Below are 25,457 nucleotides of genomic sequence, written 5' to 3' on the forward strand. Positions count from 1 at the left end.
GGAGCTGACAGCTGATATAAACTTCTCTTCATCGTCTTGTGGCTCTCCTCCTCCTCCTCAGTCCCCCTCCTCCCTCGTGGTTCAGGACTATATAAGGCCGGTTCCTGTGGTGATGAATGTCTTCATGGGAAACGGAGGGTAAATTTACATCAGTGAGTCAGAAGGAGATAAAGAAGAGGAGGTCTCGGGTTTCAAACAATAAAGTAAAATCAGGCACAGAGAGTTCGATTCAAAATAAAATCCATAGTTCAGCCTCGATGTTTCATTGAACACATGATGGACTCGTAACACTCACTCAGACATTCAATAAATACACCTTGACTACTTAATATTTCTCTGTTGACAAGGATCACGCCCAATAAACAAATGAATGGTGTGCAAGGAATTGTGGGATATCAAGGACAGCAGCTGTGTTCGAAGGAGGAGAAATTTCTGACTTTCTTTGGCCGTTAACTAAGAATCAAGTTGGTGTTGATTTCATAAATGTGACTTTCTATCCCATAACTTTTACTTTATGTTTCATGATTTTATATTTTTATAATTTGTATTTTTTATCTCATCATTTTGATTTTGTATTTAATATTTGTGACTTTTTTCTCATAAATTTGACTTTTCATTTAACAATTTTTACCTTTTTATCATAATTTTAACTTTTTAACTCATAATTTTGATTTTTAATTTAACATTCGTGACTTTCTATCTCATAAATTTGACTATTATATTATAATTTGATTTTTTATGTCATAATTCTGACTTTTTAACTCATAATTTGGATTTTTTTATTCAATATTTTTGACTTTTTAACTCATATTTGTGACTCTTTATCTCATAATTTTCTTAAACTGGCAGAACTGTGCTTTCATACATATTGACACTGGCTGCCACCATATAAATCTCTGTTTCTTTCTTTCTTTCTTTCTTTCTTTCTTTCTGTCTCGCCTTTTACTTATTTATTTACATCATCCTCTAACATTACTTATCTCTCAAAACCCCCGCAAAGTTAACTCAGACTTATCAGAAGGAATAATGACGTGAATATTCATAATTAAAACAGATTAAGATCAATTAAAAGTGTCTGTGGCCTGTGTGACTGACGGTGTTGTAGTTACACCGCCTGGCCGCTGGGAGTCGCTGTGGCGCCGTGTGTGACAGCAGCTCCTGTCAGCTGCTCGCTGTCTTCCTGTCATCTGTGTTCGCTGTTCGGAGTTCAGAGTTTGATCAGAAAGTCCGATTAATGCAGGTAAGTGTCATAAAGATGATTAGAGCCGCTGCGGTATGTGAAGGTGTTGCTCCGGCACCGACAGCTGCTTTGACTTTGGGCAGCAGAAGAAGAAGAAGAGCAGCGAAGAAGACCCGTGTTGTGCCGTGCAGGTTAAGCTAGCAAAGGTTAGCTAAGTAGCCGTGCGTCCTTTATCGGACAGGTCTGGCTTTTACGTGATTATGACGTGGTTATAATAAAGTTTGAGGGTAATTGTCATTTTATGACTTTGCTGTCGCCCGTCGTTAAAAGTTTAGTACACATCTCTGTCTTATCGAGAAGTCGTAAAAGTAAAAAAGCTGAAATCTCGCAGTTAGTGTCCGAAGTTTGAGCTCTTCGCCGGGTAGCTAGCTGCTCGCTGTGCTGTCTCATTCTGCTGTGAATCTGCAGCTTTGATTCTTTGACTCTGAGTGTTTGTGACTTGTGTGTTCAGTCTGTGATCATGAAGAGCTCCAAGGAGGCCGTGCAGGCTGCAGCCAGGGAGTTCCTGCAGTTCGTCAACAGAGGAGTGTCTCCGTACCACGGTGAGTCTGAAACACTGCGGACTGAACCTTTAATTCACCGGATAGTTCCTGTATTCACTGTAAAGACACAAACACTGACATTTAAAACAGCTTGTGAGGTTAAAACATGTGGTCAGATACACCTTATACATGAGATATTACATGTGTTTGATTATACTTTGAGATATTTTTATAAATGCGCTGAAATCTCAGTCAGAAATATAAATGCAGGACATAAAGAGTGAAAATAAAATAAACATTAAGCAAGTAAACATTCAACAAGCCTCTGAATTTCATTTCTGTGCATTTTTTTGTACATTTTTATTATATTTAAAGTCACTTTATTCCTATAAAACCCACAAAAGGTCGAGATTTAACATGTTGAATGTAAAAGTTCACTCACGTCAGTACAGAAATGTTTGATTAGTAAACAGAATAACTGTAATTATTATAATAATACGATAATAAATTAAGAGTCTGCAGAATAATAAAACAGGACAGCAGAGTGCTGCATGTTAATGTATATACATGTACACACGAGGCATAAATATATTATAAATGAGTAAAAAGTGATCAGCATGTACTGATTGATTGAAGGCGCAGCAGTGATGTTGTCAGGAAGCTGCATTAAAGTCGTGAGAACATTTAAACTCTTTGAACTTCTGCTAAAATAATCTCACGTCTTTTATAATTTTCACTATTTGAGATGAAGCGTAGAAACAAAGGTTGTGTTTGATAAGACGTAGCGACCCTGCGGCTGTTTGGAGTTTAATATGAGGACAAAGAAATGTGCGTGTGTCAGCGTTCACAGGATAATCAGACGACTTTGAGCCGGAGATAAGATAAAGTCTGCAGATGGAGCAGAGATTTCATCACGTCTCTCACCTTTGCACTGTGACCTCCGGCTGCGACTGAAGGAGACAAAAATACTTTGGATGAACCAACGAGTTATATGACTGTTTCTTAAATGTGGTTAAAGTAGAAACATTGAAAAACAACTCGACGTTTCAGTTTAACAGCCACATAATTAACAATCAGACGATGTTTTCTGCAGTGAAAGTGTTTTAAAGTGGAACAAATACAGATATAAGATGGAACAGTCGGAGGAGTCGACTCCACAAAAAGTCTTCAGTCGCTGCTGAAAAGCTGTGAAAATGGAAACCAGGTTAAATTCAGTTTCTTGCCTGTTGGAGTCAGTTCCAGCTCCCGATGAAGAATCTCTCTGACTTTTACCAAACCTAATAACATCAGTGGTGCACAGAGAGACTCCAGCTTCAGTCTGTCTCTGGTTTTTTGTCCGTAGTGGTTGAAGAATGTCGGCGGCGTCTGCTGGAGGCCGGCTTCATCGAGCTGAAGGAGACGGAGCAGTGGGACATCAAGCCGTCCACCAAGGTCGGTCTTGTTACATACTGACGATGAGGAATTCAAAATAAAAGATATATCACCTCCTTTTCTAAAGCTGTGAAACATAAAGAATCATAACTTTAAGAGAATATTTGAATACTTTTGTTGGATGATCTTGAATATTTACATCCCGTCTTCTCTCTTCAGTACTTTGTGACCAGGAACTTCTCCAGCCTCATCGCCTTCGCTGTCGGCGGACTCTACCTGCCAGGAAACGGCTTCTCCATGATTGGAGCGCACACAGACAGCCCCTGCCTGAGGGTGAGAGCCCGCCCTCTCCCACCTGTCCATCACAGTCAGCCTCTTCATGTTTCTTTACATCCCTACAGAGCCGACAGAGTCCGGCCGTCTGTCTGCGTGTCGCCGTAGATCACCTGAGAGAGGACGTGTGTGTGTTTCAGGTGAAGCCGAGGTCGAAGAGGACGAAGCAGGGCTGCCTGCAGGTCGGCGTGGAGTGTTACGGCGGCGGCATCTGGAACACCTGGTTCGACCGTGACCTGACCATCGCCGGCCGCGTCATGGTCAAGGTACCAGGAGGACCGCTGGGGTCCGGATTAATAATTTACAGATTTAACAGCTAATGTCAAATCCTGTCCTTGATATTTCCCGTGTCGTCCTCCTGTGTCCGCAGAGCGACAGCAGGCTGGTTCACCGGCTGGTTCACGTGCCCCGGCCTCTGCTCAGGATCCCTCACCTGGCCATCCACCTGCAGAGAGACATCAACGACTCCTTCGGCCCAAACAAGGAGAACCACCTGTGAGCGACGCCACACCTCAAACTATATCAGATCCAGATGTCGAGTTCAGAGACACAAAATGTGTTTATCTTGTTCATAAATACAACTTCTTGTACCAACACTGATGTGTGTGTTTGTGTTTGTGTGTCAGCGTGCCGATCATCGCCACCGCCGTCCAGGAGGAGCTGGAGACGGGCTCTGCGTCCTCCGGAGACGCCAGCTGTGCCACCAGCACGGTAAAACACACACATCTGATGATCTGACGCCTCAGTTACGTTTTATATCAGCGTAAATTATAAACAACAACAAAGGTTTTCAAATCGAGTGACTTTCAGAATAAAAGCGGTCGTGTTTTCCCTCCTCAGGCGGAGAAGCACCACCCGGCGCTGGTGAAGGTTCTGTGTTCAGAGCTCGGTGTCGAGCCTGAAGCTCTGCTGGACTTTGAGCTGTGTCTGACCGACACTCAGCCTGCGGTGAGTCCCAACATCAACCGCTGACTTCCTGTCACAGCAGTCGAGTGTCGGATCATGAATCACGCAAATCACGTTTTACTGCTCGATACGTTTCTTCTGTCCTCCGGTAGATTGACAACATGTGTCTGGTGTCTTCTGTCCTCTGTGCAGGCGCTGGGTGGAGTGTACGAGGAGTTCATCTACTCTCCTCGCCTGGATAACCTCCACAGCTGCTACTGCGCCCTGCAGGTCAGCTTCACCTTCACTGTCAGAGCAGCGACCGTCTGTTTCCTCCAACACGACTCACTTTCTTCTTCTGGGTCTTTACTCTGTCTTAGTGTGTTTCGTGAATGTTTGAGGATGTCCGTCAGCTTCTCTGCTGACTGAAAGTGAAAAGTAATGCCCAGTTAGTTGAAAGTCTTCAAACTGAAAAAACACGGAGCACAAAAAATTATAAATGAGATGAAACTTTTTGGATCACGTCTCTCTTCCTGTCTCACTGTCGTCTCTTCCTGTCTCACTGTCGTCTCTCTTCCTGTCTCACTGTCGTCTCTCTTCCTGTCTCACTGTCGTCTCTCTTCCTGTCTCACTGTCGTCTCTTCCTGTCTCACTGTCGTCTCTCTTCCTGTCTCACTGTCGTCTCTCTTCCTGTCTCACTGTCGTCTCTCTTCCTCTCTCACTGTCGTCTCTCTTCCTGTCTCACTGTCGTCTCTCTTCCTGTCTCACTGTCGTGTCTCTTCCTGTCTCACTGTCGTCTCTTCCTGTCTCACTGTCGTCTCTTCCTGTCTCACTGTCGTCTCTCTTCCTCTCTCACTGTCGTCTCTTCCTGTCTCACTGTCGTCTCTTCCTGTCTCACTGTCGTCTCTCTTCCTGTCTCACTGTCGTCTCTCTTCCTGTCTCACTGTCGTCTCTCTTCCTCTCTCACTGTCGTCTCTTCCTGTCTCACTGTCGTCTCTCTTCCTGTCTCACTGTCGTCTCTTCCTGTCTCACTGTCGTCTCTCTTCCTGTCTCACTGTCGTCTCTTCCTGTCTCACTGTCGTCTCTCTTCCTGTCTCACTGTCGTCTCTCTTCCTGTCTCACTGTCGTCTCTCTTCCTGTCTCACTGTCGTCTCTCTTCCTCTCTCACTGTCGTCTCTCTTCCTGTCTCACTGTCGTCTCTCTTCCTGTCTCACTGTCGTCTCTCTTCCTGTCTCACTGTCGTCTCTCTTCCTGTCTCACTGTCGTCTCTTCCTGTCTCACTGTCGTCTCTTTCTGTCTCACTGTCGTCTCTTCCTGTCTCACTGTCGTCTCTCTTCCTGTCTCACTGTCGTCTCTCTTCCTGTCTCACTGTCGTCTCTCTTCCTGTCTCACTGTCGTCTCTCTTCCTGTCTCACTGTCGTCTCTTCCTGTCTCACTGTCGTCTCTTTCCTGTCTCACTGTCGTCTCTCTTCCTGTCTCACTGTCGTCTCTTCCTGTCTCACTGTCGTCTCTCTTCCTGTCTCACTGTCGTCTCTCTTCCTGTCTCACTGTCGTCTCTCTTCCTGTCTCACTGTCGTCTCTTCCTGTCTGTCTGTCGTCTCTTCCTGTCTCACTGTCTTCTCTTCCTGTCTCACTGTCGTCTCTCTTCCTGTCTCACTGTCGTCTCTTCCTGTCTCACTGTCGTCTCTTCCTGTCTCACTGTCGTCTCTCTTCCTGTCTCACTGTCGTCTCTTCCTGTCTCACTGTCGTCTCTCTTCCTGTCTCACTGTCGTCTCTTCCTGTCTCACTGTCGTCTCTTCCTGTCTCACTGTCGTCTCTCTTCCTGTCTCACTGTCGTCTCTCTTCCTGTCTCACTGTCGTCTCTTCCTGTCTCACTGTCGTCTCTCTTCCTGTCTCACTGTCGTCTCTTCCTGTCTCACTGTCGTCTCTCTTCCTGTCTCACTGTCGTCTCTTCCTGTCTCACTGTCGTCTCTTCCTGTCACACTGTCGTCTCTCTTCCTGTCTCACTGTCGTCTCTCTTCCTGTCTCACTGTCGTCTCTTCCTGTCTCACTGTCGTCTCTCTTCCTGTCTCACTGTCGTCTCTTCCTGTCTCACTGTCGTCTCTTCCTGTCTCACCGTCGTCTCTCTTCCTGTCTCACTGTCGTCTCTTCCTGTCTCACTGTCGTCTCTTCCTGTCTCACTGTCGTCTCTCAGGCGCTGGTGGACTCCTGCTCTGGAGACTCTCTGGCCAAAGATCCCAACGTACGGATGATCACTCTGTACGACAACGAGGAGGTGAGTCCGATGAGAGTGAACAGAACCGGTCGGTACTGAACGATCCTGTAGCAGACACACTGGACTCGATGTTCTGTGTGTTGTGTTTCTGTAGGTGGGCTCAGAGAGCGCTCAGGGAGCTCAGTCCAACCTGACGGAGCTCATCCTCAGCCGCCTCGCCTCCTCCGCCGCCAACCTCACCGCCTTCCAACAGGCGGCGCCGCGCTCCTTCATGATCAGCGCCGACATGGCGCACGCCATCCACCCCAACTACCAGTCAGTGTCAGCAGACACACAATATCTGATGTGACGTCATCAATGTGAGGGTTCTGATGATTTCTAACATTAACTGTTGATTTTCTTCTCAGAGAGAAACACGAGGAGAACCATCGACCGGCTTTCCACAAGGTGACCACATTTCTTTATTTATTCTTCGTTTTAAAAAGACGAAACAAACTCAAACCTGTTTTTCTGTAATCTGTTATTAAACCAAATTATTAATAAGGATCTCTGTCATATAGAAGATTTCAGTCAGTTTCTTGTGTTTCTTGTGTGTCCACTCAACACTGACTTTGATAATTCGGTGAAGATTTGCAATAAATAATCTTTAGTTTTATCTTCAGATAAACAAAAAGCTGCCTGGTTTCTCAGTTTGTTGTTATTTGAGGGAGTTCTTTGTGTTTTTGGTTCTCGACGACACAGATTAATAAGTTCAGACTTTAATCTGATGAGTGATGAACATTAATCAATGAAAGGATCAATATTGAACAGAAATCAGAGAATGTTTTGTGATGATGTGAATAATTCTCCTCTCAGGGTCCAGTGATCAAGTTCAACAGCAACCAGCGCTACGCCACCACCGCCGTCACCGCCTCCGTCGTCAGGGAGGTGGCCAGCAAGGTCGGAGTGCCTCTGCAGGTACAGTGTGTGTGTGTGTGTGTGTGAGAGATAACAGATTAATTGTTTGCTCGGCGGCTCCTCGGCGGTCAAACACACGTCTCCTAGCAATGTGTGCTCGAGGTCGACATGACGAGGAAAAGAAAAGAATCCATGTGAAAAGATTAGAAACATGTTTTTGTTTCCAGCTGCAGAAGAGACAAAAACACACAGAGAAAATATCTGAATCATCATCAAATATCACATGTTGTCAGTGAAAAGTGACAGATAACAAGCAGAGAAATCACTGATCTGTAAGTGATTAAAGGAGCAGTTCCACCGTCAGGACAGTCTGACGTGTCCCTCCTCCTCCTGCAGGACGTGATGGTCCGTAACGACAGCCCGTGTGGAACCACCATCGGACCGATCCTGGCCGCCCGCCTCGGCGTCCCCGTGTTGGACATCGGAGCGCCGCAGCTCTCCATGCACTCCATCAGAGAGATGTGCTGCACCTCCAGCGTCCTGCAGAGCACCACCCTCTTCAAGGTAACCCCGTCTGTGAACCGTCAGAAGTTTTTTTAAAGAAGAGTTTTAAACAAATCAAAGCTATTTTTGATATTTGTTTTGCAGATGTAGTTTTTTTTTGTCAGGGAGCTTTTTCACTTTTCACTGTGTACGTTTAAACCGTGTGGTGGTTGAATCTTGATGCACTTCAGGATTTGATTCAGTTAAATCCAACATGATGATGAACAATTATCTGTGCATCTTAAATGACGACTTCTAAGTGGTGCAGACTAGTTTTAATGACCTGGACGCACTTTTTTAGAAACAAACCTAGAACGTAAACCTTCAGATTGGTAACGTTCAGCATGGTCTAAAACTTATTACAAGCGATCATAACTGCAGCTCAGAACTGATAGTTTTCCTGACTCTCTGCAGCCTGTTGAGTTTCTGACCTCGACCACAGAATGAAGCGTGTCACCTGTCGGGTTTCTAACGTGGGTGCTGTGAGTCACTTACTGCGACTTGTTTCACACCATCCCATTGTTCTGACACAGCGAGGCCGAAAATGACAGAGAACTCGAGATTAAAACTTAATTAACAAAACTCGGCTCTCTCGGTGTAAATTCCTCCATGAGTTACGCGTTCTTTTCATCCCTGTCCTCCATGTTTTCTTCCTGTCTGCTTCCTCCTGCAGGGATTCTTCGAGTTGTTCCCCACAGTGAGGAGCTCGCTGGTCGTCGACTAGAGCTGCAAGAACCCGACAAATCAGACAGACGATCTCACGTCGTTTTCAACACTTCATAAAGAACGTTAACAGCAAAAGTGTCGATGGAGACTCATGTTGATGTTGAAAATGACTGAATGATGTCGTCGCTGTGCCACCAAAGAACAAATCACATCATGGCTCACGAGCACTTATTAATCTTTCTTAAGAACTGAAATTGTTTAGAAAATAAAAATACTGACAAGTTTTTCCTGAGTCGTTCTGTTCATTCGTCTCTTCTCTGTCTGTCTGACAAACAAAGCAACATTTCTCATGTGAAGCTGATGTGCAGGAGAAGACTCCCTTATGAAATCTCTCCATTTAGTGAGTGTTTGAGTCAGGAGACACTTTAAACCTCCTGAAACGCTGTTTGTGACTGATTCTTCATTATTTGGGCCTTCTTGTAAATTCGGCATGTGTTAGCTGGTTGTGGGTCGTGCTGCAGCCCCCTCAGTCTAACAGGAAGACTCCCAGTCAGTCACACGCCTCTCTGGCTGTTTCCTCCTCTCAGTTTACTTTCACTTTCTCTGACAGTTGTGTCGCAGATAGTTTTCTCCGTCTGAACCTCCAGCTGAAGGTAATGTAATGAATCTGACATGTTCGACTCGCTAACACAAGCTCTACTTTTCATTGTTACACCGGAAACAGCACAAAAACTGAAGCTCGGTCGTTTATTTCTTGACAAACTCCTTTAAGTTTAAACCGCGACGACGGAGGAGAAACAACTGCTGTTAAGAGTATCCGCCATTTACAGTCCAGGACTGATGAGGAGGCAGTAAGAGGACATCCAGGAGTCTGAAGCTTTATTTAATTAATACAAATATAACTTCATCACTGAGCAGCAGTCAGCAGGAACACGTCGGCTCTCAGTGTCAGTACTTAAAGTGCCCGTTACGTTACTTGAGTACTTCTGCTCCTGATTACTTCTCAGAGGAAGAGATTCTAATCTTTACTTTGCAGATAAATGTTTTAAATAAACAACAGATGACCAGATTGACTCTTTCAGATTAAAAGATATCAGAGAAACGTGTGTGTTGACTCCACCACAGCGTCATGACGTCATCTAGTGGACTGATCCAAGTCCAGCAGCTGATGTTCTGGCAGGAGACGTGACGTCAGTGAGAGACGTCATAGCCTCTACAGACAAAACCCACCTGAACACACCTGAGACTGTCATATTTTATGATAACACAACAGGTTATTAGAACAATTTCTGCCTCTTGGTTAAATCAACTTGTCAGTATTTGTGTTTAATCAGTTATTTAACACTCCAAGCTCCACAGAAAGTCTCCACAGTCATGTACAGAAGGACAGGGACTGTTTTTATACCCTTTAAAATGTGATAATGTTTACTTAGAAATAAATATTATAAAACATATAATGAGAGATCGTCCTCTGGAGTCACTGGTGTTACTGTGACAAAAGTCTTTTATTTTGAAATAAACCTCACACTGATGACATCACGTTCCTTCCTGCAGGTCAGTGAAGACAGGTCCTGGATCAGTCCACTGTCTCTTTTCTGTCAGAAGACATTTTCACATTTGTCTCCAGATTTCACGTCACTGCTGTGAGCGACTTTATTAGTAGAGAACAGTAAAAAACAGAATACAAATGATTTAATGACATGATTTAGTTTTGGTTTGATGTCCTGTAGCAGCCATTTAGTGAAATATGTATTAATAGAGTCAGTGAGTTGTGGAATAATGTGCTCTGAGTTTAAATGTTAGAAGAGGAAGTCGACTTTCAGACATTTTGTCCTTCAAGAGTGTTTCTGACCCAAAGGCTGATTTCAGTTGATGTGCAGATGAATGATTTGTGTTTCCTCTCCAGATGAAAGTGTGTGTGAGTTGAGCAGCATGAATCAGTGTGAGGACAGAGAGGAGGGAGGCCCTCCCTCTAAAACCACTGGACCTGGACCTGGACCTGGACCTGGACCTGAGCCTGGACCTGAACCTGGACCTGGACCTGGACCTGAACCTGGACCTGAACCTGGACCTGGACCTGGACCTGGACCTGGACCTGGACCTGGACCTGGACCTGGGCCCAGCTGTGTGTCCTTCAAGAGTGACTGGTCAAATGATCGTGACATGGATTTTAAAGAACAACCAGTTCCTGCTGTAAAGAGGTGAGCTGTTAATAACATTAATATGTGACTGATTGATTTTATGTTATTCATTCAAAGAAATTTGTTTAAACGTGTTTTTTTCAGCATCATTCTTCTTTAGTACATTTATATTCTCACATGTGAAAGCTGCCCAGTAGAACCAGTCTTCATGTCTTCAGTCCAGTTCAACATTTGTCTGATGACGGGTTGAGTGTTATATAGTGATTTTATTCAGGCTAACAGATGCTAGCTGCTAACAAAGGATAATTGTGACTCCACTATGTTCCTCCATCAAGTAATCAAGTCTGGTTTTCAGTCATGTGACCACAGAAGTTGAGACATGTCAGTCGTTGCCATTTGTCAGAAAATCTCAATGAAATTGTTCGCAGGCAAAACAAGTTCAATGTCCTGCCTTTGTTTGTTTTCCCGCTCTTTTTCTGTGTCCCATGAGTTCATCACAGCAGGACGACGGTGCACGAAGTGAAAAATTACTTTTAACCTTTTCATCATGTTTGACTTCATGTAGTGTTTGTTTGTGAAACGTGCAGTTAAAACAGTTTGTAGTTGTTATTCTCACTTTGATTCAGTTGATCTGAGCTCAGTCTCAGTCTTTGACAGTATGTGTTAGCAGCCGACTCCTCCTGTCTTTTCTTAAAGTGTCTTCAACTCTGAAATCAGCTGCTGTAGTTCATCTGAAGTTCACAGACTTTCCATTCAAACACCTCTTCACAGCGAGCGTCCATGTTTTTCCGATCAGATCCACTGGGAAGCTTTTAGATTTAAATTTGTGTATACTGACCTCCGACTTCCACAGGAACGCACCATGAAGCCAGTGTTCTCCTCACTGTTCTCTGGTGTGTCTGTTTGCTCCTATGTTTCCTGCAAGTCTCACGTGTACTCTGATGCTGTTTTGTACTTGTGTCTCACCTTTGTCATTTAGTCTTACACTTGTGGATGTTTTTTTATTTTGACTGCTTTACCTTTTGGATTATCTGCCTGCCTTTTTGATTTTTGGGATTTCACTTCAAGTATTACACAGGAAATGCAGTACCTTTACTGCATTTCCTGTGTAATACAAGTTCCTTACAAGTCGGACTCGAACTCCTGAACCACCTCAGGCCGGCATAGAAAGGACAGAGGGATTATCCACAATAGCTTTCAGGTTACCTCTCGTTCTCTGTCACGGCCTCCAGACTGTCCTGTTCCATCCCCATCACAGAGCTGGCGTTCCTGTCCAGCTTATTCAGTTTGTTTTTACCACAGCTGATGATGCCACCTACCCAGCTCACCACAACACAGATGACACTGGACCACAGACTGGTAGAACTACCAGAGCAGACTAGTGCAAACATTGATGGACCTGAGCCTCCTCAGAAAGAACAGTCTGCTCTGTCCTTTCCTGTTGAAGGCTTCAGTGTTGTCTGACCAGTTCAGCTTGTTATTCAGTTGCAACCCAACAGAACATGGAGGTGTCAAGCATCTCCATCTCCTCCCCGTTTATTACAACAGGGATGTGGGGCTTCTTCCACATGACCTTCAGCTTGTGTTTGTCTCTGAGTGGACAGACACAATGTGACTGATTCTTCATGATTCCTCCACAGAGTCGACCAGGAGAGCTCAGAGGTTCCCAGAGGTCCGTCTGTCCAGCAGCATCAGACACACCTGGACTCCATATTTATGGTCTGTACATGAACAACAACTACTTTTACATCCAGTCTGTTCACAATAATCTCCATGCTGCACTTTACAGACCAGTGGTGAATCTGTCCAACATGGATCTGATGTTTGGCTCCATGATGTTAAATGTTGTCATTCACATAATATTCTGTTTCAGCTGCTGGAGGAGAACATTGTGACTTTTGTGAAGAATGAGCTGAAGAAGGTCCAGAAGGCTCTGAGTTCAGATTACCCAGAATGCTCAGAGAGTCAGAGGGAGGATGAGGAGGTGTTGGACGGTGAGGATGAAGAGCAGAGGAGGAGCAGCAGAGAGGCATTTCTGAAGATCACACTTCACTTCCTGAGGAGAATGAAGCAGGAGGAGCTGGCTGACTGTCTGCAGAGCAGTAAGAGGATTTCTCTAAAGATTTAACATGATGGATCAATGAGACGTTTACTGAAATCTGATGATGATGAATCTGTTTATATATACAATCTTTACAAGAAGGAAATTGTGTTATTGTCTTTATAAATAACTTCATGAACTTGTTTGTTGTGTGTTTATTAGAAGTCATTCTGCAGTTTGTCAGCGTAAACTTAAATCTAACCTTCAGAAGAAGTTCCAGTGTGTGTTTGAGGGGATCGCTAAAGCAGGAAACCCAACCCTTCTGAATCAGATCTACACAGAGCTCTACATCACAGAGGGAGGGACTGCAGAGGTCAATGATGAACATGAGGTCAGACAGATTGAAACAGCATCCAGGAAACCACACAGACCAGAAACAACGGTCAGACAAGAAGACATCTTTAAAGCCTCACCTGGAAGAGACGAACCAATCAGAACAGTGATGACAAAGGGAGTGGCTGGCATCGGGAAAACAGTCTTAACACAGAAGTTCACTCTGGACTGGGCTGAAGACAAAGCCAACCAGGACATACAGTTCACATTTCCATTCACTTTCAGAGAGCTGAATGTGCTGAAAGAGAAAAAGTTCAGCTTGGTGGAACTTGTTCATCACTTCTTCACTGAAACCAAAGAAATCTGCAGGTTTGAAGAGTTCCAGGTTGTGTTCATCTTTGACGGTCTGGATGAGTGTCGACTTCCTCTGGACTTCCACAACACTAAATCCTGACTGATGTTACAGAGTCCACCTCAGTGGATGTGCTGCTGACAAACCTCATCAGGGGAAACCTGCTTCCCTCTGCTCGCCTCTGGATAACCACACGACCTGCAGCAGCCAATCAGATCCCTCCTGGGTGTGTTGACATGGTGACAGAGGTCAGAGGGTTCACTGACCCACAGAAGGAGGAGTACTTCAGGAAGAGATTCAGAGATGAGGAGCAGGCCAGCAGAATCATCTCCCACATCAAGACATCACGAAGCCTCCACATCATGTGCCACATCCCAGTCTTCTGCTGGATCACTGCTACAGTTCTGGAGGATGTGTTGAAGACCAGAGAGGGAGGAGAGCTGCCCAAGACCCTGACTGAGATGTACATCCACTTCCTGGTGGTTCAGTCCAAAGTGAAGAAGGTCAAGTATGATGGAGGAGCTGAGGGAGATCCACACTGGACTCCAGAGAGCAGGAAGATGATTGAGTCTCTGGGAAAACTGGCTTTTGATCAGCTGCAGAAAGGACACCTGATCTTCTATGAATCAGACCTGACAGAGTGTGGCATCGATATCAGAGCAGCCTCAGTGTACTCAGGAGTGTTCACACAGATCTTTAAAGAGGAGAGTGGACTGTACCAGGACAAGGTGTTCTGCTTCGTCCATCTGAGTATTCAGGAGTTTCTGGCTGCTCTTCATGTCCATCTGACGTTCATCAACTCTGGAGTCAATCTGCTGGCAAAGGAACAAACAACAGACCGTCAATCTGCAGAGACACGTCTCTACCAGAGTGCTGTGGACCAGGCCTTACAGAGTCCAAATGGACACCTGGACTTGTTCCTCCGCTTCCTCCTGGGTCTTTCACTGCAGACCAATCAGACTCTCCTCCGAGGTCTGCAGACACAGACAGGTAGAAGCTCAAAAACCAATCAGGAAACAGTCGAGTACATGAAGAAGAAGATCAGTGAGAATCTGTCTCCAGAGAGAAGCATCAATCTGTTCCACTGTCTGAATGAACTGAACGATCGTTCTCTAGTGGAGGAGATCCAACAGTACCTGAGTTCAGGAAGTCTCTCCACAGATAAACTGTCTCCTGCTCAGTGGTCAGCTCTGGTCTTCATCTTACTGTCATCAGAAAAAGATCTGGATGTGTTTGACCTGAAGAAATATTCTGCTTCAGAGGAGGCTCTTCTGAGGCTGCTGCCAGTGGTCAAAGCCTCCAAGAAAGCTCTGTAAGTGTGGAGAAGTTTTTTCAGAATGCAGTAAATGTGCTGTTATTGACCCAAACAGAAATAATATTTTCTTGTTCTTCTCATTATTCTTTATCCAGATTGAGTGGCTGTAACCTCTCAGAGAGAAGCTGTGAAGCTCTGTCCTCAGTTCTCAGCTCCCAGTCCTCTAGTCTGAGAGAGCTGGACCTGAGTAACAACAACCTGCAGGATTCAGGAGTGAAGCTACTGTTACCTGGACTGAAGAGTCCACACTGTGTCCTTGAAACTCTCAGGTAAGGATTCATTATTTTATTTCATTATTTCATGTAATTGTACAATTGGAGCAGGTCTAAACCAGACAGGGTAAAAAAAGACAAATGAAAAATTATATCTCATATGTCAGAAGATCACCAGATAATTACATTACATTCTGATGGAAGCATGAATGCATTTTTATATAAAATGTGGGTCCGTCAGTCTATTCTGCACTTTGGTCCCGATTTACTGATCTCAACAATCACTGGATGGATTGTCATGAGGTTTGGTTCAGACATTCATGCTCTCCTCAGGATGAACTCATTACTTTGATGATCCTCTGACTTTTCATCTGATGCCATCATCAGGTCATCATTTTCATCTATACGATATGTTGGTTCATGACCAAATGGCATTTCCATCAGCGTCAGTTATGCTGAACTATGTGTTTAGTGCTGATTAATTAATTACTGAAAACTAAGATGATGAATATAATAAACATTAAACCCATGAACACAGATGTGAGCTGAATTATCAGGACCTTCAGCTGATGTGTGTTGTTTTGTGTGTCTGCAGGCTGTCCGGCTGTCTGATCACAGAGGAAGGCTTTACTTCTCTGGCCTCAGCTCTGGACTCCAACCCCTCCCATTTGAGAGAGCTGGACCTGAGCTACAATCATCCAGGAGAATCAGGAGTGAAGCAGCTGTCTGCTCGACTGAAGGATCCAGGGCTGGAGACTGGAAAGTCTCAGGTATGAAGAGTCCTGTTGCAGCCACAGACAATCAGTAGCCCTTTTTACACAGTGTCTGCACATTATCTCCAGAGCGGTGGTTCGCCAATTCTCCGCCGATGGTGATTCACACAGAGCGAAGCATCTCTGCCGTACCGCCGCGTAATTCACACAGAAAGCCGGCGCTGTGGCTCCTAAAGAGGCATGATGGTACACGTCATGTTGATGACGTCTGTGTTTCTCAGGTGTTCCCCTGTCGATCTAAAACTGTGGACAGCATATAATCATATGGTTGCATTTATAATGTATTGTGATTGAGATCCTGACCCACCAAACATCCTGGAAAGTGATGAAGTTACTCTTGGGGACGGAGGCTGTTTTCCATGGTAAAGTTCCTTTAAGTGTCAGCCACGAGGTCTGACGTTTACGGCGATTTATTCATCATCACAAACACTCAGTGAGTTAAAGTTTTTTGCCGGTGACAGGCGCTGTTTTTCGGGCAGAAATGTGACGAAAAGTCGGTAGGACAGGCAGGAGGACAGACTCTTCTCCACGTACAACTTTGGTATTTTTTTCCTCATATAAGTTGCCAACAACAGTTACAGTTACTATGTTACTTTTGTTTGGTCCTGTAACGTTGCTTTGTGGGACATTTCTCTGTATTTATTTGAGTGAAGGACCTGTGTTATTATCAGACTGTCAGACCGACATGCCCTCGCTCCACGCCTCCAGATTATACGTTCACACTGGGACGCCTTACCAGTAATGCAGCCCTGATACTACCTCCGGAGGCGATCAGTGCCGGAGCGAAATTTCCCCCATCTCCGCGTCTGAAACTTTCACACAGAGGAGGGTGCGGAGAATTGGTGCAGGATCCTCGCATGCAAACGGAAGTGAGAATGGGGCTTATGTGAGACTGTGTATGTCGATTGTAGATGGTTCGGTATCAGGAGGTCTGCTTTGTTTACTCAACCTCCAGTTGTTCATTTCAGTTCAGGAGAAAGGCAGCATGGTACTAAGCCAAGAATTACAAGTGAAGCGAGGAAGATAAGAAGAAGAGATGAAGCTCAGTGACCAGGAGAGTCTTGGCACAAACACTAAAGTTGCACCTCTTTTTTCAGACTAGTTTATTGCCTGTTCAAAATGTTCCTGTCTGATTTATTGGCCTCTGATTTTGCTGCTTGATGAATCATTCATCCAAACTACTTCACACTCCGCACTGATTGCAGAGGATTATCATAATATTAACATAAAATCTAACTTCCACCACATCACTGCTGTGTTACGATATTAATAATAACAATAGACCCTCTGTGTCAGATGTCTGATCAGAAAGTACTGAACCTCAAATTCAAAAGATTTCTGTGACACATATATTAATTTAATCACTGAATGTCACAGAAACTCAGTGTTTCTGCCAAAGTGCTTGACTTTGAACTTAAAATTGTTCTGACATGGATCTTTATCAACACTGGAGTAATTTAATTCTAGATCATCACTGACAGTGTATTTGTGCCTCAGTGTGAAACAATTTACATACAGTAACAACTGTCTGTGGCATCAGTTTAAAGTGAACAGAGATATAAAATAGTAACAACGTTAGATGACACGAGGTGGAAAATTGCCGTCACATTACCATAACAGCAGCAGTGCATAGATTATTTTAAGATGGGCTCAGTGGTGCTGAATTAATTCTTTATCAAAAAGAATAAAACATAGGGCATTTAGCTCTGTTGGTAGAGCAGGTGTGGGTATAGATCGATCGGTTGGTCAATCGATTGATCGAGGAGCTGCTGTCGACTCTGCTGTCCAACTCTGAGAGAGGTGTGTGCAGCAGAGTAAATGATGAACGGTAGCTGTGTGCAGTGATATAGATCATTGAGGATGACGAACACTGAGATGCATCGAGAATCGTTGACAGCTGAATCGTAATGGAATCGTGAGGCCGCCGAAGATTCACACCTCTAAAATGTTTGTTACATGAAGAATGCAAAAGTAAAATGTAGTTTGTTTTCTAAAGTGCACATAGCACGTCTTCATCCTCCACCATTGATAGTGGCCTCATGTGTGTTAGCAGCATACTGAGGATACCATCAGTCAGAACAGCTGCTGGCTGTGGTGTCATGGAGCGTCCTTCCTCACAACGTAGTTACCATGTTGACTTGTTTCTTTGTCAAGTGACGGACACAATATTATATAATATCAGTTTGCATAGTAGTACAATTCACATGAAGCTCAGTGAACTCGGTATACGTCTTGTTGTTTTAGTTGATATCTGCTGATGTAAAGATCAAATACAGATCAGGCCTGTACAATAAAACACAACAACAACAGAGCAGCACTTCCTCACAACATGTGAGAAGTAGAGACAGATTAGAGAAACACATGTTAAACATGTTATAGGTTACAATGGCTTTGTTGAGCCAGTAGATGAAGAAACATGAACAGTCCTGCTAGGGGAGAACCCAAAGAGCTGTGATCCAGCAGCAGTCTATGTTCTGCTGCCACAAACTGAGGGACAGTGAGTGACAGTCAGCTGACAGTTGTCCATCTTATATGTGATGACACTTATTCTTTAGTGTTGTGCTGTTATTGGCAGCTTTGGTTATACTTATATCTATGTTGTGTTTTCATCTACTATACTAGTCTTTACACTGCAATGTTCTTCTTCTTTTCTTGCTTTGGCCACATGTTTGTGTCACATCGTGCCAATAAAGACATTCTGAAATTAGAGAATGAAATAAAAAGATACATGTACATTGTGAATGCAGCCTGAGCCATGCACTGAGAATAAAAAGGACATGTAATATATTTTTTAACTGAACAGATGTGCTCAAGTTTCTATGTGAAGAAATAAATACTTAACTTCAGACGATCTCTGACTACGACATGAAATATTCTAAAACCTCCTCTGATGTACTCCGTGTCTCTGAGCGTACTTAAGCTAATTACCCACCAGGGGGCGAGACTGATCCATCACAGACCTGAGAGCACAGACGGAAGCTGTTTCTGTCTTAAACGTTGGTTGTTAAATTGAAACCTGTAATGTAGCCGGGCCCTAATCTTGTGTTTGCAGGAACAACAGGTTTACTAATGGATGAAGTGGATCAGGTCCAAAAGTTCATCCTGTCCAAACTTTTGTCAGTCAGCCTGTCCAACAAACAAATCCTGCTGCTCATTAAAACACTGAACAATAAGTGACTAAAGGGGCAGACACTACGGATCAGTGGAGACAGCTTCTGGCTATGAAACCTTTACTAAGTCACCGTGCTGAGTCTCCTTCACCCGTAGTGGCTCCAACCTGCTTTCTCTTAAGGTTTCAGTGACATGGTGCTACCAGGCCATGTGAGATCAGCTCTGCACATCTTAGAGCTGTTTTTTTACAACACTTTAATATAAAGTGCTGCCACACTTTTGATGACTTGGCTCGTACACTTTTCTCTTCTCTAACGTTTGTAGTTTCTGTTGCCTCCGTGGCCTCCGCTATGTTGCAAATGTGTCACAGAGCCGATTCAGAAAGGAGACGGTGAAACTCCTACTTGCTTCCTGTTTCATCACTTGAGCTATGCGAGGCGCCATTGGTTGGCTTACTGCTCCCACCGCAGGAAACCAGAACTGCTGCACTGAATGTGTTTTCCTGATGTATCTTCGTCTACGTCTTTGACTGTGAAGTGAAGCAGCTCGCTCCGCGTCAAAGCGGCTGCATCGTAACGTAAACCAGCTAATCCACCATGAAACTGGCCTGCAAGTGTTTCAATAATCGATTTAAACGAGGAGCTGTTGCGGCCTTAAAACATTCTACTATTGAATTCAAATTAAACACTGCACTTCTTTGAGTCCTCAGCAAAAAACCTGCCAAGTATAACGTAGATTGGATGAACGGTTCTGGAGACATGTGAACCACAGACAGACAGACAGAAAGACAGATTCTTGGCTTCATAGTCAGAAGTCACTTCTGGACACATCATGTTCACCACAGCAGATTTCAAACTAAGACTCATTTTCTGTCATTGTTTCTGCTTTTAATGGCATCAAACATGAAGTTCTCCTCACAGTAACTATTACTGCTGTAATATACATCACATATCAATCCAGCACCAAACTATAGTAACATGAACATGTCAACACATGAAACCATGAAGCTGTTTCTATCACAAACAGCTTCAGTGACACTTGTGAGGTTATGGAGGGAAACAGTCTGGGAGTCTCTGTCACTTGGTTTTGTGGCAGAGATCTCAAAAGTTCTGACGTCCAAATCCAGAAGTCCTATAATATAGAAACATGGTCACAAGTTGACATTGGTTCAAACAGCAACCGTAAGGTCGCCCAGAGGAAACAGCAACAACATTCAAAAAAACTAGACAATTCCCCGCCGGGAAATCGCGAGAGTGGGCTGTGCCCTTTGCCCCGTGACGAAAAAACTATGAAAGCTAAAGCAAAAGTTGAATCCTACGCTGATAATTTGGACTTGTATCTACATTTTAAAGTTTGAATGGTGTGTCTCGGTCAACGTATGCCAGAGATGTCGACCTTTGAATTATTTTTTTCAATCTTTTCACCTGGTCTCATTCATGTCTATGAAGAAGAGTAGAAGCACATCAAACGTGTGACTGAGACGCACGTTTTAATCTATAATTTGTCTGGATGCGCTCAAAGGTGAGGTAGAAATTAAGTGCCAAAAGTTGTATTATAGAAAAATAGAGAGAGGCTACAGAGAAAGACAGAGAAGAGAGAGAGAGAGAGAGGGGGAGAGAGAGAGAGAGAGAGAGAGAGAGAGAGAGAGAGAGAGCTTAAACTTGTGTTGGAAAGTGCTTGAGTAACAGACAGTGAGACAGAGAGAGAGAGCTTACATTTGTGTAGAAAAGTGCTTTTTAACACAAATTTTGTGTGTGTCTGTCTGTGAGTGTCTGGCTGTGGTTGTGTGTTTGTGTGTTTGTGTTCCTAGTGTGTCTGTGGTTGTGTGTCTATGTGTGTGTGTGTGTGTGTCTGTCTGTGGTTCTGCATCCGTGGTTCTGTGTCTGTGGTTCTGTGTGTCTGTCTGTGTGTGTGTATATGTTTCGAAAATCCTCTTCACTGTCTCTTCACGTTCTCTGTCTCTCAGTTCTCTGTCTCTCAGCTGATCTCGGTTGCTAGGTGACAGTTGGCAAGGGTCCGTAGCAACGGTGCCTGCGACAGCTGACTTGAGAGCAATTTCTACCTCACATCTAGGACGTCAAATTAGTGGTATTTGGTCAAAATCATATGTGATATCGGCAAAAATGTTTCACGATCAAGCTAGAAAGGCCTTAAAGAGCACACTCATTAAATTTTGTGGTCCTAGCTTCAGAAATGTGGTAATAGGAGCGAGTTAAGAAAGGGTGCAGTTTTGAAAATCCTCCCCCCGATTTACATTGGAGTGAGTGGACTAGTTGAGAGGTACTCTTGTCGGTTAGCGGCAGATAAATCCAAAACCGTGAATCCTACAGATAAAGTAGATGTCATTGTTTTTGAGCATGATTTGTGGCCGGGATCGTCACAGAAAGAGAACATTTATGAGATAATTTTGAGTCTCGCTCACTCTGTCAGTTGGCCCCCTCCACTCTGCTGCACGAACATTCCGCCATACACAATCATTGAAAACCCTGAATTTTTTCAAAATCACTCCCAGCATTCAAGGATCACAGTTCAAAAACTACACATCGTAGGAAAGAAGTTAAAATACAACTCAAATACACAGGACCTATACCTACATTTTAAAGTTGGAATGGTGTTTCTAGGTGAACGTATGCCGGAGCAGGAGATGTTTGAAAAACATCGCAGATTTGCAACTTTTTAGACCTCGTCCCATTCATTATTTATGGGAAATTTATCGCAGTTTTTCGCGATGTAAGTCTCTCCAGAATTAATATTCTGGAGAGAAAAATAATAGCAGTGCGAATCCAATCGAGCCGCACGTTTTGATGTGTTTTTAGTTTGTATGTGCTCAACGGTGCGGGCATGAAAACTGCCAAAAAAAGGGCGTAGGAGGAAAAATCCTCTTCACTCTTCAGGGAGAAGCAGCCTGATGGACAGATTGTGTTTCTGTGTATGAGAGTCATGTCATGTCCATGTTTGCATGCTGAAAGAGGATGTGCTGCTCTGTCCCCCCTCCTCCTTTCAGGGTGGAGCCTGCTGGAGTCCGATGGTTGACACCAGGTCTGAGGAAGTGTGAGTGTCTTTTTACTTTCATTCATGAAAACACTGTGACATCACTCATGTGTCATCATCACACTGATGACACATTAATAACTGCAGCTTTGTTGTGTCTTTTTCTCTCCATCAGATTCCTGTGAGCTCACAGTCGACACAAACACAGTCAGCAGAACGATCAAACTGTCTGACAACAACAGGAAGATGACAAGTATGAAGGAGGATCAGTCATATCCTGATCATCCAGAGAGGTTTGAGTCCTCTATGTATCCTCAGCTGCTGTGTAGAACTGGTCTGACTGGTCGCTGTTACTGGGAGGTCGAGTGGAGAGGAACTGTTTCTATATCAGTGAGTTACAGAAGAATCAGAAGGAGAGGAGACAGTACAGACTGTGAGTTTGGAGGGAATGATCAGTCCTGGAGTCTGTGGTGCTCTGTTGGTGGTTGTTTCTTTGTCTGGCACAATAACAGACAAACACTCATCTCCTCCTCCTCCTCATCCTCCTCTGGTAGGGTAGCAGTGTATGTGGACTGTCCTGCTGGCACTCTGTCCTTCTACAGAGTCTCCTCTGACTCACTGATGCACCTCCACACCTTCAACACCACATTCACTGAACCTCTTTATCCTGGATTTGGGTTCTTCAGGTTCAGTTCAGGTTCCTCAGTGTGTCTGTGTGGTGTTTAGTGTGCAGAGTCTCCTCCTGTCACAGAAACATTGTCAGTGCTAAACAGTTGAGTCTGTACAGGATCATCATGTCCATAGTGACAGAGTCAAAAACTGCACAACATCTCTTCATTTCTGTCTGATTATTATATGAGAAGAAAACACATTTTAATGACAATCATTGTGTTTCTCTGTGTTTTGTGGCTGTTGAAGTCCGGCTGTATTTTCAGGACGTTTGTTGGATTTGAATCTTGTCCTTGAAACTAAACAGCTGTGAGAAAAGTCTTTCTCTGTCTGAATCGGTGGCTCCACTTATTACAGACCAGTTTTAAAGTCCAACAGCAGGCGACTGACCGAAAAGCAGGAGACCAAATAGTCCACACAGAACCGACAAGATGCCGACTCGATGGCTCAGTGAGCTGAAGAAGTTCTATGAAGTTCTGAGGTTGTGAGTTCAAGCCTGGAGTCAGAACCAGTAAGGAAAGCATGACGAGTATCTGATGACGTCGCCTCCACTGTTTAAAGTCAAAATCCTTTGCTGCAGTAAACAGCAAGAGCTGCCACACAGTTAAAGTAGTCAGTACAACAGCACAACTTCAGCAAACCTGTTTCTTCAACACGTATGAATGTATTGATTTGTTATTGGATCAGAACACATGAGATTAGATGAGATGAATGAAACATAACAGATGTGTCAGGACAGGTGAAGAACCACAGACCTCTCCTCCATCACACAAACACACTCAAACTATTCACATTACATCATTTGGGAAAATGCAACAAACCACAAATAACAAAAACACACAATAAACAGAACAACTGATGAATCAGTAGACAATAATCCAATAACAACATGGACGGCATCAAAACATCACAGTTATATATTAATGTGTGTAAATATTAATCATCACTGACATCCATTTGTTTGAGACGGTTAATTGCATCATTAGTTGAAGGACAATGGTGCTGAGTTCTGTTTGTGTAATAATAATAATAATAACAATAAACTTTATTCATACAGCAGTTTTCACAGTTAAAAAGGGCTTTACAAGGTTGAAACGTGATTAAAACATGTCAGATTTGAGGTCGATAACAGCAGACATGTATAAATAAAACAATAAATAAAGAGTAATGTGAAAAAACATGTTGAAAAAAACAGTGTGGTGGCAGCATTAATAAAAGACTTCCTGCTGATTTAAAAGATGTCAGTGATTGTGCCGCCTCAGAACACCACTGAACATTGCCCTCATTTGATTCCAGGACGACAAACAGTGAAATCTGTGCAGTGAAATGTAACAGACTGAGATATATACAGACTGAACAGTGTGATATGAGCTCACTGGATACACAACAGCTGTGGTTTCTTTTCACCAGATGCTGAATAAAGAGCCTGAGAAAACTCGGAAAGTACTGCGAGATACTTAAAGCTGAGGCCTCACACTAATACATGACATTTACTATAATATACTTTATTTATACAGCAGCTTTAAACACAGAGTTTACAAAGTGTTCTGACAATCAAGCAAATCAAGAACATAACAAAATAAATACTGAACAGTCAAAGCAAACACAGTCAGTCTGAGTCAACACAATTAAAAAGAATAAAAGAGAAAAAAATGGCAAAATCCCAGAAAAAGAAAGAAACGAAGAAAAAAGTGATGCAAATAAAGAGATGAATAAAAGAATGAGATCAATAAACGATGATAAGAAGATGACGATCACATCACAGGAATTAAGAGCAGATTAAAAGATTTAGAGCAGTGTTGGGACAAGCAGATGAAATCGTTCATGGTGGATTTCAAAATGGACTCTGAATTCCCCAGTCTTTACACTAGTGATCTAATAAAAAATTGGATCTTATTGTTTACCAAAACTAATAATTGTCACTGATAATCCTGACTTTTTATTGAAAGACAAATGTAACCATAAATTCCCCATCAATGTTGCTCGACACACTACATATGGTGCCCTGTGTGAGGCAGTGTATTGTTGGCAATCATTCAAAGTTGTGAAATTTTCATTTCAGCATAATTTGTCCAGTGCAAAATTTGAGATTCACATCTTGAACTCTTTGGCCAAAAGTCCTTAAATTCATGCACACTAGTCTACTACAGGAGTAGTAAACTTACAAACATTTGCAATGTACTGAGAATTGATTTATCAATCAAATGTATAAACTCTTTTGATTAACCAAAATCTTTTAGGTTATTAACTGCTGCCACTTTGAGACCTTTGCTATTGCTGCTATTGATTCAAGTTTAAGGCGCTCTGTAGAAATTGTAAGAATCTCAATTCAACATTTGAATATCCTGTATTTGTTGCATTCTAGTCAAGCTGTCAAAAATGTATAACAATTACATGCTCCTGACATTAATCACAGTGTGCCACCAGCCCTGTGATACATAGAAGTTTATATCTGGATGTTACTGCCTTGCATTTCAGCCTCAGTGAGAAGTAGAGCTGGAGATGGAGCCACAGCGTGCTACCAGCCTTGTGAACAGAGGTTTTGTGCTTAGTTGTTACCAGTGTTGCCAGATTGGGCGGTTTTCTGCCCAATTGGGCTACTTTTGTTGACGCCAGGCGGGAAAAAAATACATTGGGTGGGTGAATAAAATTTGGGCTGCTTTTGTCCACATTTGGCAGGTTTTTAATACTGTGAAAACAGCACTCTGAACTGCAGGAGCCCATCACGAGAGCCGGAGGAGCAAGTTAGATAGAACAGAAAAGCACCAACCCCACCCCCCAGCTAACGGCGAGGAGTCTCTCTCTCTCTCTCTCTCTCTCTCTCTCTCTCTCTCTCTCTCTCTCTCTCTCTCTCTCTCTGCTAACAGCGAGAAACGGCTTCTCCCTG

General features: G+C 43.5%; 1 protein-coding gene across 2 annotated transcripts; it reads left to right on the top strand.

The window, feature by feature from the left end:
- The first annotated feature begins 1,096 nt into the window (after positions 1 to 1,096).
- On the top strand, positions 1,097 to 8,917 carry dnpep (aspartyl aminopeptidase). Of its 2 annotated transcripts, none has more exons than XM_030409809.1 (15): positions 1,097 to 1,240; positions 1,692 to 1,782; positions 3,065 to 3,153; positions 3,313 to 3,426; positions 3,567 to 3,692; positions 3,797 to 3,921; positions 4,053 to 4,137; positions 4,267 to 4,374; positions 4,525 to 4,602; positions 6,506 to 6,586; positions 6,681 to 6,841; positions 6,934 to 6,973; positions 7,382 to 7,483; positions 7,820 to 7,987; positions 8,640 to 8,917. In XM_030409809.1, exons 1-15 carry the CDS (start codon positions 1,235 to 1,237, stop codon positions 8,688 to 8,690), a joined length of 1,425 nt encoding a protein of 474 aa, XP_030265669.1. In that variant the 5' UTR covers positions 1,097 to 1,234; the 3' UTR covers positions 8,691 to 8,917. The 2 variants fall into 2 exon arrangements, with proteins under 2 accessions (XP_030265669.1, XP_030265670.1); XM_030409810.1 differs by lacking the exon at positions 1,097 to 1,240 and adding an exon at positions 1,248 to 1,386.
- The last annotated feature ends 16,540 nt before the right edge of the window (positions 8,918 to 25,457 follow it).

The sequence above is a fragment of the Sparus aurata genome, chromosome 24 (assembly GCF_900880675.1).
Source record: "Sparus aurata chromosome 24, fSpaAur1.1, whole genome shotgun sequence".
Lineage (NCBI taxonomy): Eukaryota > Metazoa > Chordata > Actinopteri > Spariformes > Sparidae > Sparus > Sparus aurata.

What these genes read in the sequence shown, in the direction of transcription:
- dnpep (XM_030409809.1), top strand. An exon ending in TGACCGACACTCAGCCTGCG is followed by an intron (nt 4,375 to 4,524) that starts GTGAGTCCCAAC and finishes TCCTCTGTGCAG; the next exon opens with GCGCTGGGTGGAGTGTACGA. An exon ending in AGAGCACCACCCTCTTCAAG is followed by an intron (nt 7,988 to 8,639) that starts GTAACCCCGTCT and finishes TTCCTCCTGCAG; the next exon opens with GGATTCTTCGAGTTGTTCCC.